The following is a 16,972-nucleotide window of genomic DNA, read 5'->3' as shown; positions in this document are numbered from 1 at the left end:
GTTGACATTGATTCGTTGAAATACACCAGACTCTTCTTTTGAAATGAGATTAACGCATGTTTTTGGGATTTTTAAGTCTTTTTAACTGATCTGCAGTTCGGCATCGTTCGGTTTGATTCCTGTGTCGAGCGTCGCGCTCATGACTCTTCCAGTGACGACACTCTCTGACCAATCAGTGGCCGGCAGTCTGTTGACATCACTATTTTAGTATCGGCTCAGCTTGTTTGGAACAAGCCGAGCTGTGCTAGAACTGTATAATGGAAAAGCACCACAGTAGAACTCGGCTGTCGTTACGGTTTCTGCAAAACCACACAGCTCAGTGCCTGTTGGAGTATTAGTAGCAGTTGGACTTGGATTTTTCTCATTTCTCTCATGCCACTAAATCCTACACACTGGTCCTTTAAATCTAACTGGCATTCTGGAAAAAAAGGTTCATATAGGGGTGTGTTAAACTGATGGTGTAGACTTTTAACACTGTCAATGACTGGAGGAGTTGCAGCCTGTTGCTCAACTCTGCAGGGTAGTGACGAGGCTGCTGATGAGCTGAATGTGTGGCCGAGCAGTGAACACAGCACCATAAGCCTTTATTCAAGGCTTAAAAAAAACACACTAGACTTGTATTGCACAGTAAACAAATACTACGTTAGCTTTTTTTAAATGTATATGTTGTATTACTTTGTAATTTTTCCGAAACAGATTCTCAAAACAAAACAAAAATCCACTCTTAGATGAAGATCAGATACACGTGAGTGCTTGTTATGCATAATAATTAAAGGCAGAATGCTCTGTTTCAAACATCGAGGTCAGTGCATCTGTGAACCGGGTCTAATAATACGTGGCGACTCTTCTTTGTGAATCCTGTTGAACAGATGTGCCTTATCTGCCTTTTTTTTTTTTTTTTTTTTTAAACATGTCAGTCCTTTGAAAGGAAAGACGTGGACGGGAGGAGAATTGTGTGTGTGTGATTGTGAAAATCAGTATGAATAAATCGTGTAGTAGCCGCCTCTGCAGAGCTGCTGATCCCACAATGCCTTTTTCACTTGTAGTCTGTGATGATATTAATAAATATTTTAAATATGAATCGTCTATTTTTGTCAATGTGCTTTTTATCTCATTTCATTTTTTTTATTTTGAAATTCTTCAGTGGAGCTATAATGGAGTTAGGTGTTCAAGAGAGTAATTATAGTTAAGTTAAGTATTATTATCCTTTCCACTCATGGTTAGTTGGGTTATAGGCCACGTGTTCTCTTAAGTGCTGGGATTCTTGTGTTTGTTTCATGGCTTTATTCTGGAATAGCTACATGTAATCTTCCTAAAATAACATAAGCCTCTTTTATCTCCGTGTGTAATACGGCACAACACCACAGCGTGCTTCTTCATTGTGAAAGGAAGCCTTTACAGTAGAGACACAATTATACTGAGATTAAAGCAATAATACTCTGGAGTATTGGATAATCTCGCTTGGCTTTCTTTTCCAAAACAGTTTCATCCAGCGTTAGTCGTTATTTAACCAGGATAAAATAACACAAAATCAACAAGATGTTATTGTCATATTACAGAACTAAAATTCAGAGGAAAAAATGATTCACTTTTAATGATTTCTTTGTTATCCAGAGCAAAGAAATAAAGAAAATATGCACATTTAGGAAGCTTAAACAATCGGTTGTTGATGAATTTAGTAATCGATTATTAATCGATGAATCGATGAATTGTTTCAGCTCTAATTTAAGCAATATGTTTTTCACGCTCAACAGGAGGAACTATAAATAAGCACGCTAATAAAATATAAAAAAGCTCTTTTCTCATGTCAAGTGAGAATTAAGATTATAAATAGAATAGAACAGATGTACTTTATTCATCGCAAACTAGGAATTTTTTTTAAATGTTTCTGTAGTTTATGTATCATTATATTTTTTTTAATCTCCTGGGATGTTTTCATTTTTAAAGCCACATAATCCAGCACATTATTTTTTTTCTATTCACTTTGATCACTTTCTCTTTTTTGCAGTGAGAACTCTCAAAGTGAAATTGTGCTTTGCTCAGTTTTCCATTGGCAAGTCAGCCAATTTAGGGGGACATTCAATTTTATTTAATTTTTCTGTACAGTGATATGATATGATATGATATGATATGATATGATATGATATGATATGACGCCCGGTGCCATAAAGTCTAAAAAAGCTGCGCCTGTGAAAACACAAATTACCAACACATCAACGACTGCGCCGAAGTCCAGATCCGGATGGCGGCGGTTTTATTTTGAAAACCGGATGTTGGTAACCCCGCACACCAGCTAGCTTCGATCCAGAGCGTTCACCGCTCCAAATTTGGGGTTGGATAGAGGGATTGACTTGGGAGAAAAGATTGACAGGAAGCTTGACCGCGGTATGAACTTCAGCTGGCAGTGACTGTGGTGAGATGAGTATGAGGAGAAACGGACTCTCTTCCTCTTCTTCTTCTCGTGTTCTGAGCGGAGCTGCTGTTGCTAATAGTTATGTGTGAGGAAAAGGCGGAAGTTGCCGAGACAACACAGCGATAAAGGTTCGTGCTGGTGTGGATACTTCCATTTATTGTGTCGCGCAGCGTGGGAAGAACTGCTCCGTGGAGTTTGACTCGGTGAAAGGCTCTGCAGCAAACCGGTAAGTTAAGAATAAAACAACTATCGTAGTTAAAAAACAAACATGTTTAGTGAGCTAACTGAGTTAGCTAGCTAAGGAGTGGTTGCAAAGCGCTGTCTTTATACTCATTTAAATGCATCAACTAAACAACTACGAGTGTTTTTGTTCTGGTTGATTTGTTCCTTTGTTTTTTAATGTAATGTTAGTTTAATGATAGGTTAGCTTTCTGTTAGCCGAACTCGGGAAATGGATCCTGCTGAGTTAACCACTGCTCTAAATATACTGTACTTAGGCTCATGTGTTAGCTTTGCGAAATCAGCAGGTGTGAAGGGGCCACTGGGTGTAACCGTGGGTGGAACTCATCTTCTCTTATAATGTCATGTAGAAAACACACTTTTTCGAAATAAATTCTATTTCACACACTCAAACAATACAACACAGGTGACAGCACAGTACATGGAGGAAAAGGGTGGCAAAATACCTAAATAAACAATCTCACAAAAGTTTAATATATTCAATAGTTCACAATAATCATATTTGCTCGATTATCCGTTAATTAGTAGATTATGTAACTGAAGTGGATTAAATAAACATCCAAGGCTTGTTATCTTTATAATGTTTTGTAAAAAAAAAATCCACTTTTCAAAATAAAGTTCTATTTCACACACTCAACATAGGTGACAGCACAACATATTTGTATCAAACAAATAGGAAAAGGATGAAAAATACCTAAATAATACACATTTTATATATTCCGTAGTTTCCAGCAATCATATTTGTTCAATTATCCATTAATTAGTAGATTATGTAACTGAAGTAAGCTTATACAAACAACATGCACAGTACATTAAACTATCATAGATATTCATCTAACTGTTCTTCTCTCTAAACTCTATTTCACACGCTTACTCAAACAATACAACGTTTATTATTACAAAAAAGTAGGAAAAGGATGGAAAAATTGCTAAATAAACAATCTTACGCAAATGTTCAATACTTCGTAAAAGCATACTTGTTTGATTATTCATATAACATTTAAATTAATAGATTAGTGTAAGTGAAGTAAGCCACAATGCAGTGTCAGTCAAACTTTTAAATCACGTTGCTTATCCAGTTATACTGCATTTACATGAATATTTCATCAGCAGAATTTTTTAATTTAATTTTTCATGCACACTTCTGATATTTGTGTTTTCATTCTTAGAGATCGATCACTAAGGGTTATTCTGCTGCTGCATTATTGATCTTTACAAATCAGCTGATTGTTAGTGCTGCAACCAAGGATTATTTTTCATAATCGATTCATCTGTTGATTATTTTCTTGATTAATGGTGTACTTGTTTGGTCCGTAAAACATAGAAAAATGTTGATCTGTGTTTCCTAAATGTGGAAATGATGAAAAAAAACGATCAGAGAATTTAGTAATCGATTTAATACAGGTTTTTTTTGCTCCATCTGATCAAATATAATCATATAAAATAAAATTATATTAAATATACACATACAATTGGTTAACTCTTCCTTCTATAGGTAAATTACTTACATTACAATCAGGTGTATTTTTCCTAAATTGTGCAGCCCTCACTACAGTGCATGGCGACTCCTTTTCCGCCTACGTTTGTTTTACTGCTGACTTTCTCATGAGATGGTTGGTGTGCAAGTTTTAGCACAAACTCGGAAAACCTGTGTGGTTCATGTTTGCACAGTCAAAGACACGAGCCACAATGTCAAGTTTCACTTTATGCAGTTTTAAACTTTAGACTTTCACTCCTTCCCCCAATAAGTGGCTTTTAGCTGCCTGTGTTTGCTTTACTTTCACTTTTATACGATTTAAAATTTTATACGATAATAAAATATGCTCTCCAATTCAGCCTCACACACACTGGCTATGTAAACGTGGACACCAATCAACCACATCCTATGACAATCTTTCTCACACACACCACAAGCCCACAAACAAACACTCACCTAAGTGCACCCTAGTGCAAATTATTTCTATATGAATTGCTGTGGTTGTTGTTGTTGTTGTCATTATTGTTGGAAATTGGAAAATCGTTTGGTGTTCAGAATATCAGAAAACCTTAAGAAGTGTTGATCGGCTTTCATCAAAACACTTTTTTTCGCTCAAGCAGGCTCTGTTTTTAACAATCTACTGAATACATGGTAGACGTCTCGGGCTGCATCCTAACTACTTCATTTTCATTTAAAAATGCATAAGTTCTGCTCCAGATACGCCTGTCGTCCACAGTAGCCCGAGCCACAGAAATTGAGAAATTTAAAAATACTGCTCGCTCCTTTTTAGTTCATTTTCGTTTGGACGGACAGAAACTAGTGCTGATGACACGGTCTACCACATTCACTTCCTGACTGCTTCTTATTGGCTGTGCGCCAAAAAGTAAACACTTATTTCCAGTTTATGTGTAACAATAGACATGCCTGCTTTGACTATTCACCTTTCTTGTTACTCGTACTTTCTGAAACTAAATAAACAACTGCAGTATTTGAACATGAAGTTGATTTAACCTAACTTTATTTCTGATTATTACTTTTGTTTACTTATGTGTTTTTTATCATGATTTCGAACTTAAAACATCCTGTGTTATTTCTAATATGAATAAGAAGAAGGAACAGGAAATTAGAAGTACAGATGCTGACTTATTTTTAAACGTCTCCTGGGGTTGTTCTTGTGCGTTACTTTTCTCAATATTTCCTGTTTTTCATTTGTCATCTTTTTACTTCAGCTCACACACGTCAATAGAGAGGAGGGTCGGTACCAGACGGCCTTTGTTACACTTTATCTTGACTTTTAGACGCCAACCGAGGTGGAAAAAGCATTTAAAAACATTAATGTGACAGACGTCTGAGTGCATCTGAAGAAGAAAAAGTTCATCCCGGGTTGTGGGAATATTTGTGTTTTTCCCTTAAAAGGCTGAACATGTCGATGAACTTGGACAGAAGCGTGGAGCTCCAGTGACGGATGGCGAGATTACACTGACTGCATGAAGTCTGTGTTGTGTTGCTTTTGGCATTATTTAAAATCCGAAAGCAAATGGGCTACTTTAGCAATCATTCTTATACATTTTTGGTTCTAAATGGAGGGAAAAAAAGAAAGCGTGGAATCCTGTATCAGCTGCAGAAAAACATATAATGTTAACGTCGAATTGTGTGTTTTGTATAAAGGCCCTTTAGGCACAGGAACTGTCAAACAGCCTTCGGTTATTAATGTTGTGGAATTTGGCTGTGGTCCCTGCTATGTACCGGCCCCAATAAAAGCCAATATTCATTTCAACTTGAGTCAATATTAATAGTGTCATTAATACATAAAATGACATACACACAGGCCTGATGAAATTATTATTTTTAATCTCTTTGTGTGATTTATGGTCTAAATTCCAAGTCTTTACATAACACAAACTTCATCTTCATCACCAGGAGCCATGAGCAGGGAGCTGAACGTGCCAATGGGCTCCCCAGATCCAGGAGTCTCGGAGCCGGGTCAGGACCGAGGGGGGATGGACTATCGGGACTGGGTGCGGCGCAGTTACCTGGAGCTGGTCAGCTCTAACCATCACTCGGTTCAAGCGCTGTCCTGGAGGAAACTGTACCTGAGCAGAGCCAAGCTGAAGGCGTCCAGCAGGACATCTGCGCTGCTCTCTGGCTTCGCCATGGTCAGTCATGTTATTCTGTGTTATTATCAATATCTTCAAGAGCTTGTGCCGATACCAGTTATGTTTTATTCTCAAATGCAGAGGTCATTTAGTCTCTTCTGTAGTAAAAATTAACATAATATTTACCATACTTGTGTCACAGCAGGTGCAGATAGACATTTTCTTCATTGTGAAAAATAAATAAACGTCAAAAAATAATAGTTGGAAGGGGCACAAGTATAGAAGTCGATGAGGCAGCTGCTTATTCTGCCAACTGTTTTAGTCATTTAAGGGTGATATATTGTAATATATTACATTTTAAAGCCGTTTTAAAGATCGTGCTGATTTTAAACCACATGCATTTCTGTGTTAAGATGGTACTTGCAAGACTTTGTTTTTGGATCATTTTTTTTCTCTTTAATTTCAGCTTCTTCAATGTCACAATTCATAGAATCTTTGTGACATTAAACTCCTATATCTTTACTTTTGGTGTGTGAACAACACAAGGCGTGTTCAGATGTCGCCATTTTGAGGTTTGGGAAGCACACAGCGTCATTTTCGATCTTTTTCTCACAGGTGGCCATGGTGGAGGTGGAGCTGGAAATGGAGTACACTTACCCCCACGTGCTGCTCATTGCCTTCAGCGTGTGCACCACCGTGCTGGTGGCCGTGCACCTCTTCGCTCTGCTGATCAGCACCTGCATCCTGCCCAACGTGGAGGCCGTCAGCAACATCCACAACCTCAACTCCGTCAGTGAGTCGCCACACGAGCGCATGCACCACTACATCGAGCTGGCCTGGGGCTTCTCCACCGCCCTGGGCATCCTGCTGTTCCTCACCGAGGTGGTTCTCCTCTGCTGGATCAAGTTCCTGCCCGTAAACTCTGGCGGGGTCAAAAAGGTCTCCACCACGTCGACCCCGCCTGCCAACAACGGCTGGCAGGCGGCGCTGGCCTCCACCATCATCATGGTCCCGGTGGGGGTGATTTTCATTGTGTTCACCATACACTTCTATCGCTCTCTGGTGCGCCACAAGACCGAGAGACACCACCAGGAGATCGAAGAACTGCACAAGATTAAGATCCAGCTGGACGGCCACGAGAGTGGCCTCCTGACTGTGTGACAACGACGACTTCCACTTGTTTCTCATATTTATGAAGCCTCACTCCTCTGACGTTTGTTCAGATCGCCGGTGTCGCCTCACCCAGACTCAGGCTCCTCTGGGCTGTTACACGTCAGACTCTTAACTTATTCTTAAGGTCAATTTGTGTTGTAAGATTTTTTTCCGTAAACTTAGTCTGTTTTTTGATCTGTAATCTCTGTCAGTCAACGGTTACAGTCAAAGGGCTATTAGGTTCAATGTGCCATTTTTGTTTGTGTCGACGTGGTCGGAGTTTGATGCAGGTAACGGTTCAAGTCGGAGTCTTTTCTCTGTTCTCAATGAGTCTCTGATTGAACACTCACTTGTGTTTGAAAACAGAAGACAGGTTTGGCGACACTTTACAGCAACAGTATGGTAATAGTATGGTAATTATTCTGCTCCCCATCATCTTATTAGTTTTTATGTGGCAACGTTACAGCGCCACATACAGGCCTGGCATATATATACTACAGCGTTTTGTGTGTATGCAGTTATTTCTTGAAACAGTGCCGTTTTTATGAAACAAAAAAGACAAATATTGTGTAGGCAAAGTTCTGTTTCTGTGTAGATTAGGTCTATCTGCATATGTTAATGCTGCAGCCGTGCTACTGACACGGAGCAGAGGAGATCGACAGAGAACGCAGAAAAAAAACACATCATATTTTAAAGTTTGTGTGGCATATTTGTCCGTTCACATGATGATATTTAAGTATTAAAGACTTAAATCGCAAATAAATATTATAATGAATTGAAAGCAGTCGGTAGGCACCATTTTTATCTACATCTTTTATCTATAAACTCGTAAATTAAGCGAAGATGCATTTCACCTTATATATTGTAATTGCCAGTTTGTACACTGATAGTAGCCCACAGTAATTATTATTACCATGGTATTGCCTGGAAGTCACACTGGAAATATTGTGTATTACTGTAATAATCTATCCTTATTACAACACTATTACATTATAATTACACTTACCAACACAAAACTGCCATCAATATTTCCGATATGCCATGAAATATTGCAATTTTTCTGGGAATGTTTATTTTCTTACACCCCTTTACAAATAGTATAGTATTGCCAACTGATGATAAAGTTATAACCATACTTTGACCATGTTGTTACTGTACTGTTAATGTATAGAATTCAAATGGCCGCCAGTAGAGTAAACTAATTAACATTAATGCCATGAGGAAATTGCTAAATTTAATGTGGATATTTTTAAAAAATATATATATGTATATTATTTTCTGCTTTTGATGCTGGTGTTTATGGTTCGGGCAAAGATGACGTTTGCACCGTTGAGCTAAAAACGTGAAAATGTGATTTTAAACAAGTTTTTAAAAGGTTTACTCGATTATTCTGCACGTCTTGAGTAAGGCTTGAGTAAGATAAAATAAACAGTCTTAAACAGACATAGTCAAATGCTGCCGAGCCTTAACTCTACTCCCTCGTGGATCACAACACACACTCGTCTTAACTGTTAAAAGTCAAGTGTTTGACTGTGTTGTGGTTGATTTTGTGTGTTTTCGCTCATGTATGTGCACACACAAGGAGAAACGACGACCGCCATAGTTTATAAACTGTCAAAAGTCTTAAATGTTCTTGTAAAATAGCAAAGAGGTTTCTCTGTCTGGGTTTTTTTTCTTCCTTCCTGCAGCTTTTTTGTCTTTTTTTTTTTTTTTTTTTACAGAGACCACATATCCTGTTGAAAAGGCGTCAAACCGGTCACACTGATGCTGCTTAAATATGAATGTGCTACTGTCCAAATATCCTTCTGCCTTACAGAATCATTGCCTTTTCATGTGTTGCTAAATGTTTTAACACAAGCATATGTTTTTTCTTTTTTTTACCGCTTTCTTTCTTCATTGGAAATATAAGGTCAGGTCCTGGTTCGCAGGGAGAAAAGGTCAAAGTGGAAAAATGAACAGCACATTGAAATTGTGTTTTGTTAAGGGTTTTGTTTTTTGTTTTTTTAAAAAAGAGGGAAAACCTGTTATGACATTCCAAATAAGATGCCTGACCAAAGTGTCGCTCATATGTTTTTTTGTTTCTCCGTAGAGGAAAAAGTGCACTTGTAGTTTAGTCCAAACAGAAAGTTACTCGTCAGAAAAACTGTTGCTATGTCTCATGTTTGTGGATTTGTGCTTTTTTTGATTGAAAACGGCAGAGAATCAACCTGCAAAAGATTAAAAAAAAATAAACTAATATATAATAACTGGATCATAGTTGTCATGGTATTTCATGTGCCATTCACAGACAGTCATTCCTAGACACTGGGTTGGACTTTTACTAATGGTGAATTAAGAACAGGTGTGTTTTTGTTTCCCGAGGTCAAACTCAAATGTGTGGAAGCCTGTTTAGTGTCATAACATGGTAAAATATCTTACTATCTCATAATTTTGACTGTCGTGGGTGGAGCCACGATGCGGTGCGCGATGCAATATTTGTAATATACTGTACATATCGCCACATAAGGACAGCAACACGACGAATTTAATAAAGATTGCAACAGGTAAGTTTACGTATTGTTGTTTATTGTTTGTTTACTTAAATGAACGTTACTGCAGCGTAATATGTGCTTAAACTGTGATCCATGTAATACGACGGAGTATTCGGGCCACATTGATTAAATTCAGACTTCGAGAATAAAGTCTTAAATTTACGAGTCGTACTGTACTGACGCCGCGTGTAACAATGGGAATTGTTGCCATTGTTCATGTTGTGCACGGACGTCTTAGAGTGATGGACCGGAAGTGAAAGTCGTGAATTCACAACAATAGGACAAGTTTTGAAGTCAGTTCAGAGTGATATTTTGCCGGGAAGGGCCGAGGTAGGTGAGGGGTGTCGAGGGGGGAGGGATTTTTCAGGATATAACGTCTAAAAATTTGTATTATTATTTATTATTATTAGGTATTACAACTAAGCGTAGCCTGCAACGATGCAACTGTATTTACTGCAACTGAACTGCAAACTGTTGTTTCAAAAAGAAAAGAAACAACACAAACACATGATGGAAATATGACTACACTAGTGTAAGGACAAGAAATGATAACAGAATAAGCCCCCCGTATATTTTTCAAGTTATTTCATTTCATATGTTAAGAGGTTATTATGTCCAGTTTTTGTATGTATTGTATATGCATTGTTCTGTGTAGCAGTGTAGCTCACAAAATAGTATCTGTGCTCCAGTTTCTGTGATGAGAAGTGGCACATACAGAGAGGTGTGGTTTCTCCTTTTGGCCACAAGGTGGAGTATCTGCTAAATTGAGCACTGTTGGGCAAACTATTGTGTTTTTTTATTGAACCTTTCCTTCTTTTTTTTTTTAGATTGACAGCTAAGGAGCAGGATCAACTCAGAACTCTATGGGAGACATGCTTGATTCCATAGCGTCGTAATGAAACGCTAACTTAAGATATTAGTGTGTAGGTTTTATTTTATGGCTATATGGCTAACTAAATGAAAAGCTAACTAAAGACAGACAGTAACTGATAAAGCTTAGCTTGTTAAAATCTATTGCATCAGCTGTTAAACAGCTCACTGTTTTGTTTATCTTGTCCTGACAGTGACCCCTGACCCTGATGTGAGGAGGAGGACTACGCCTGGCAGAAACAGGAAAGCTTTGATGTCAACACAGATGCTTTTGGTAAGAAGGGCCAACAGAGGTCTTACCTACCTAGGACGTTAAACTCATTTAATATAAGTAGGAAGATACAGTGCATATTTTACAAGTCCTTTATTGAAAGTACTTTGACTTTCTCATTCATCTGCTGGCACAACAGCTTGTGTGTTAAAGACCGAAAAACGTGTCTGAACAACATTGTGAATTTTTTTTAAACTTTTCTCTGTTGTTTATTAATGTACTTATGCTATAATGCATATGTATTTATGCTGTCTCTTGCATTGTGGACCAGATGTATTTATTTATTAGTGGGCTCTTCTTGGTCTCCCCCTGTTTTATTGTTTATGCACACCTTGTAGTCTCAGTAGGTGACACAGCCTGCTTGCTCTCAATGACATTGTAAATATCTGCACCGGTATGTATGTATGTATGTATGTATGCATTGGAGCCTGTACTGTTCTTGGTGGGCTACTGAACAGAATTGCCCTCTGGGATTAATAAAGTTGATCAAATCAAATCAAAATGAGTAAAGGAAAAACAAGACAAGTGCGACAGTCACAAACTTTATTGTGAAAGGTTTGCTGCTCCATGGTGGAGGTGAGTGAGCTGTTAAGGGTATTGTTGACCAGTTAAGTTATCTCAGCCTAGATAATGGTTTTTGAGTAATAATAATAGATTAACTATGACGTGTACTGCTGCCTTTCTTGGCCAGGTCACCCTGTGAAAGATATCTTGATGTCTAAATGGGTCTTTATCAGATTATAATAAAATAAAATACAAGTATGTTATTGTTATGTTTTGTGTTCTAATGTCAAATAGGGAGATGATAATGTTGACATGTGCAGAAAACGTGTGCTGCTAATACTGTCTTGTACTATTGCAAACTCCTAACTTATACATACAACTTTTTGCTGCTAATTCCTTCATTTATACTGTGAACTCCTACTCTCTTATTGTTTATTTTAGTGTCAGTAAATGTCTTGATTTACTGTGCACATTATTTATTGTTTACTTTAGTGTCAGGATATGTCTGTTTTGTTATCGAATGACGTTCGTGTGCTATAGCAGTTTATGGCCAGTAGAAGGTTAATATGGTGTTAAGCATACAGTTACTGAAGAGACGTTGCCTGCATTAAAAATCAGCTGAATGGAAGGTCAACTTTCTGCGTCCATGTCCATATTAACATCAATAAAAACTGTCCAAATATAAACTGTCATAATGTCCTAGTATGTTGCGAAAAGCTGTCCAAATATAAAGTGAAGTGAAGTGTCCCGTGAAGTGTTTTTATAAGAAGAGGGGGATAAAGCACAACCAGTAGGTGGCAGCATTTCCTATAGGTGGTGGTTTTTTTCTGCTTTAGCAAAAATGTTTTTAAGTAACAACAATTTCAGCTGCCATTTTTCTTTTATTTGACCTGCGAGGACATGAATGTTTATTTTTTTACAGGTGGAGTTGCTCCTGAACAAAGACACACTGATTTAAAAGCCTTTGTGTTCATCCCGTGACTTGGTACATTCCACTCCTCCCCTCTGTGTCGATCTATTTGGAATGTTCCACTTCCCTTGTCGGCGCTTTCTCAGACGGAAACAGGAAGAGAACGCGGAACAGCGGGAACAAACGTGATACCCTTCTCCAAACATATGGTAACTGCTACTTAAAAAATGAGCCACACATTTCTTAGATTCTCTGTTGACGCTCTGTTCACACCTGCTGTTAACATCCGACCAGAGCGATCCGATCACAGGTGTTCAGATTACACCTGCTACGCTAATGTGACGTCACTGCTCCTCAGCAAACACACGATCAAATATGAACGTTCCTAGTATAGTAGGTCATCAAAAACGTTAACATATAAATTGTCCACATGTGTCATCAAAACATTGTCCAAAATGTCAAAGAATGTCCTCAAAAAATGTCAATAGACCATTAAAACTTTTAAGAATGAGTATCTAGTCACACTCTAACCATGTACTTGTGTGTTTTCAATGAAACTCTTTTCAAAAACAGACTAAGTGTCAAATATGTCATTATACGGTATGATGTCAACAACTGCCTTCATACTGTCCAAAACGAGATTATTTAGTAAACTGTCCAATTATAAACTGTCCAAAATGTCAAACAATGTCCTCAACAAAAAATGGCAACATACCATTAAAACTGTTGAGTATCTAGTATCTAGAATAACTTAAAAAAAAAAAACCTGTTCAGGAGCAGTGGTTTAGTAGAATAAATAAAAGTGTCTGTGTTGATATGGACCAATATATAGTTGACAATAAAAACGTTTGAATGTATTTTACTCACATTTGTTCACTCATTTACTGCAATGACCACATGTGGAAACTCTAAACTGGATACTACTTTGTCTCATCATGTCCCATGACTGAACACCTACAAACAGCTGCAGTTAAAGACACAGTTCATGTGTTTTCAAGCATCGTTAAATGAGGTCATTATCATCAGAATTTAGGGCAATAAGAGAAAAAAAACCAAGCCAACCAAGCCAGTGCTGTCACTAAATACATCAGAATCCTTAAATGTTGAGATTTTAGAAATGTTTTTAGGATTTTTAAAGTCATTTACAGTGTAACTCATCTACAGCATTGTTTGCAGCAGGTGCAGGAGGACCTGGCTGACCTGGAGGAGGACGAGGACGAGGACGAGGAGCAGCGCGGACAAATGTGTGGTAACTGATGCTTAAAAATGATCCACACATTTATTAGACGTTCTGTTGATGCTCTGTTCACACCTGCTGTTAACATCTGATCCGAGTCATCCGATCACAGTTGTTCAGATTACACCTGCTACTGCTATTGCTAATATCACGTCAAATGATGATTCTCAAATGTCTTTTTTTATCCACCAACCAAAAATTATTCAGTTTTAATTCCTTCTTTGTTACAAGGAACAATGAAAACGGGAAATGTTCAACATTTATAATAAAAAACAAACAATTAATCCAATATTAAAGTATTTGACAATTCATTTAGTAATCGTTTAATAATGCTGTAATCGTTGCATCCCTACTTTATATATATATATATTTTTTTAAATCATCAGAGACACAGCAGCGCTAGTGAAAGTGACCACTTGGCACCATCTAGTGGACTGAGAGGTTCATTTATTTTGTTTATTTGTAATGCTAATCCACAAAAAAGTTTGACGTTTATTTATAACATCAGTTCAAAACATTGTTATGGAACAAACCATGACTCTTTCACCTGTCATTTCATCACCTCACACGGACGATGTTAACAGCACTTGTCAACAGAGCCTCTGTTTAATGTGTGCACATTATTTTTACATTGTTAACAGGTGAAAACTAGGGACCACTCAAAGTCACAAAATTCTATCAATAAATACACCATTCAATAATTACTACAATGTGCCATTCATTCATTGATTCAAATTGGAATTAAATACATACACGTCTTATTAAATGTGACATTCATTTGTTCAAATACCAATTAATTTGATGTAAAAAACAACATATAGAATGACTTGACTGTTGAATGAATGATTTCATGGTCCTATGTTGCAGTGCATCATCAGTTGATTTGATGCTGATGGGTGACTTTGACACTTTAAATCAATTCATGATGCACTGCAACACAGGACCATGACATCATTCATTCAAAAGTCAAGTCATTAGATATGTTTTGTGTTTTGTTTTTTTACCTCAAATTGGTATTTGAATGAATGAATGTCACATTTAATAAGACGTGTATGTATTTCATTCCAATTTGAATCAATGAATAAATGTCACATTGTAGTCGGTGTATTTATTTATTGAGTGAATTTTGTAACTTTGAGCGCTCCCTAGTTTTCACCTGTTAACAATGTAAAAATGATGTGCACACATTAATCCCACAGAAGTCTAATTGATGTGCTGATCATTTTTAAGCATCAGTTGCTGGACACCGGTACCCCGACTGTGTGGTCAACAGTCCAGAGAGTGGACCCCTGTCAAATTTTTTTTGTGTGTTTTTATGGGATTTCTTGGGGGAATTTTTTTTGGGAAAAAATGTGAAATAAAATGGTATAACCCCCTGCTGTCATCTGTGCAGGGGGCCGGGGGAGCACAGCCCAGCCCCGGCCCCAGTTTGGCCCCGGCGCCGGGGCCAAGTGTTCGGAGCATGCTGGATTTGAACCAGCCACAGCCGGACTGGCACAACCTCCTCGCGGTTGCGAACCAACCCACCACGCCACAAACCCTTTTGAGGTGTTGGGACGGAGCTCCGGGCGTTTTTGAGTCTTCACTTTGGCTGTGGAACCTTAAACCTTGACATATAAAGGAATTGAACCGTCAACGTCAGGACTGAAAGGCTGCTCTCTATCCAGCTGAGCTATCTGTCCACACTCTTCTGCAGCTTTTGTCACACCTATTCACTCTCTGTGTAGAATATTGGGCTTAAGAAGTTGCTTCATCTAAGATTTGAACCTCTGACCCCAGGAACTCCAGTCTTTGTCTGAACCACGTGAGCTATTTGTCCTCACACACTTCTTCAACGTTGGACGACTTTTTCAATAATGGATGAGCACAAGCATGACTTCAAAAAAACCTCCGACTGATGAAGTATTTCACGGTACATGTCCTCTGTGATGGGCCAAACAGTTGGTGTAGTGGTTAGTGCTCTTGCATTTGAAACAAGACTTTCAGGGTTCAAGACCCATTTGGAACAAGTATCTTTGTGGAGTTTTTCATGTTCCCCCTGTGTGTGCGTGGCTTTTCTCCCGTTTCTCTGGCTTCCTCCCACAGTCCATCAATCATCTACCGCTTTGTCCTACACTGGTGGGTTGCGGGGGGTGCTGTGCCAAGCTCAGCTGTCATAGGGTGATAGGCGTGGTTCACCCTCAACTCTTCCCCAGTCCATTCAAAACATGCACTACAGTGATGAGGTAAATTTCGACTTAAACAATGACTTCATGTAAGATTCGAACCCATGACCATAGGAATGCCAGTCCACGTCTGAACCATGTGAGCTATTTGTCTTTGTTTGGATTTGCTCACAATTTGTAAGTCTTTCAATAATAGAACCCATGACTTCAAAAAAATGTCAGACTGATGAAATATTGAAGAACGTTTGTCTCCTAAAATGGACAACGTGGTTGGTGTAGTGGTTAGTGCTCTTGCCTTTGAAACAAGACTTTCAGGGTTCAAGACCTATTTGGAACAAGTATCTTTCTGGAGTTTTTCATGTTCTCCCCGTGTGTGCGTGGCTTTTCTCCCGTTTCTCTGGCTTCCTCCCACAGTCCATCAATCATCTACCGCTTTGTCCTACACTGGTGGGTTGCGGGGGGTGCTGTGCCAAGCTCAGCTGTCATAGGGTGATAGGCGTGGTTCACCCTCAACTCTTCCCCAGTCCATTCAAAACATGCACTACAGTGATGAGGTAAATTTCGACTTAAACAATGACTTCATGTAAGATTCGAACCCATGACCATAGGAATGCCAGTCCACGGCTGAACCATGTGAGCTATTTGTCTGTGTTTGGATTTGCTCACAATTTGTAAGTCTTTCAATAATAGAACCCATGACTTCAAAAAAATGTCAGACTGATGAAATATTGAAGAACGTTTGTCTCTGGAAATGGACAACGTGGTTGGTGTAGTGGTTAGTGCTCTTGCCTTTGAAACAAGACATTCAGGGTTCAAGACCTATTTGGAACAAGTATCTTTCTGGAGTTTTTCATGTTCTCCCCGTGTGTGCGTGGCTTTTCTCCCGTTTCTCTGGCTTCCTCCCACAGTCCATCAATCATCTACCGCTTTGTCCTACACTGGTGGGTTGCGGGGGGTGCTGTGCCAAGCTCAGCTGTCATAGGGTGATAGGCGTGGTTCACCCTCAACTCTTCCCCAGTCCATTCAAAACATGCACTACAGTGATGAGGTAAATTTCGACTTAAACAATGACTTCATGTAAGATTCGAACCCATGACCATAGGAAT

General features: G+C 38.5%; 1 protein-coding gene and 1 long non-coding RNA gene across 3 annotated transcripts; both read left to right on the top strand.

Annotated features, from left to right (window-relative positions):
• Positions 1-2,285: 2,285 nt before the first annotated feature.
• orai2 (ORAI calcium release-activated calcium modulator 2) lies at positions 2,286-9,629 on the top strand. The gene is made up of 3 exons (XM_058628406.1): positions 2,286-2,639; positions 6,051-6,286; positions 6,842-9,629. The coding sequence occupies exons 2-3, from the start codon at positions 6,056-6,058 to the stop codon at positions 7,385-7,387; spliced, it is 777 nt and encodes a 258-aa protein (XP_058484389.1). The 5' UTR covers positions 2,286-2,639; positions 6,051-6,055; the 3' UTR covers positions 7,388-9,629.
• A 502-nt stretch (positions 9,630-10,131) lies between these two features.
• LOC131458928 (uncharacterized) lies at positions 10,132-15,526 on the top strand. Of its 2 annotated transcripts, none has more exons than XR_009240168.1 (4): positions 10,132-10,239; positions 10,974-11,053; positions 12,477-12,673; positions 13,641-15,526. It is a non-coding gene; the product is annotated as an uncharacterized LOC131458928 (long non-coding RNA). The 2 variants fall into 2 exon arrangements; XR_009240169.1 differs by lacking the exon at positions 10,132-10,239 and adding an exon at positions 10,340-10,832.
• The last annotated feature ends 1,446 nt before the right edge of the window (positions 15,527-16,972 follow it).

The sequence above is a fragment of the Solea solea genome, chromosome 4 (genome assembly GCF_958295425.1).
Source record: "Solea solea chromosome 4, fSolSol10.1, whole genome shotgun sequence".
Lineage (NCBI taxonomy): Eukaryota > Metazoa > Chordata > Actinopteri > Pleuronectiformes > Soleidae > Solea > Solea solea.
The sequence above is the reverse complement of the archived record's forward strand: the minus strand, read 5'-3'. Positions and strand labels throughout refer to the sequence as shown.

Bases quoted from the DNA above. Each gene is read 5' to 3' on its own strand.
- orai2 (XM_058628406.1), top strand. From the start codon at position 6,056: ATGAGCAGGGAGCTGAACGTGCCAATGGGCTCCCCAGATCCAGGAGTC. The intron at 6,287-6,841 runs GTCAGTCATGTT...TTTTTCTCACAG, and splicing joins TGCTCTCTGGCTTCGCCATG to GTGGCCATGGTGGAGGTGGA.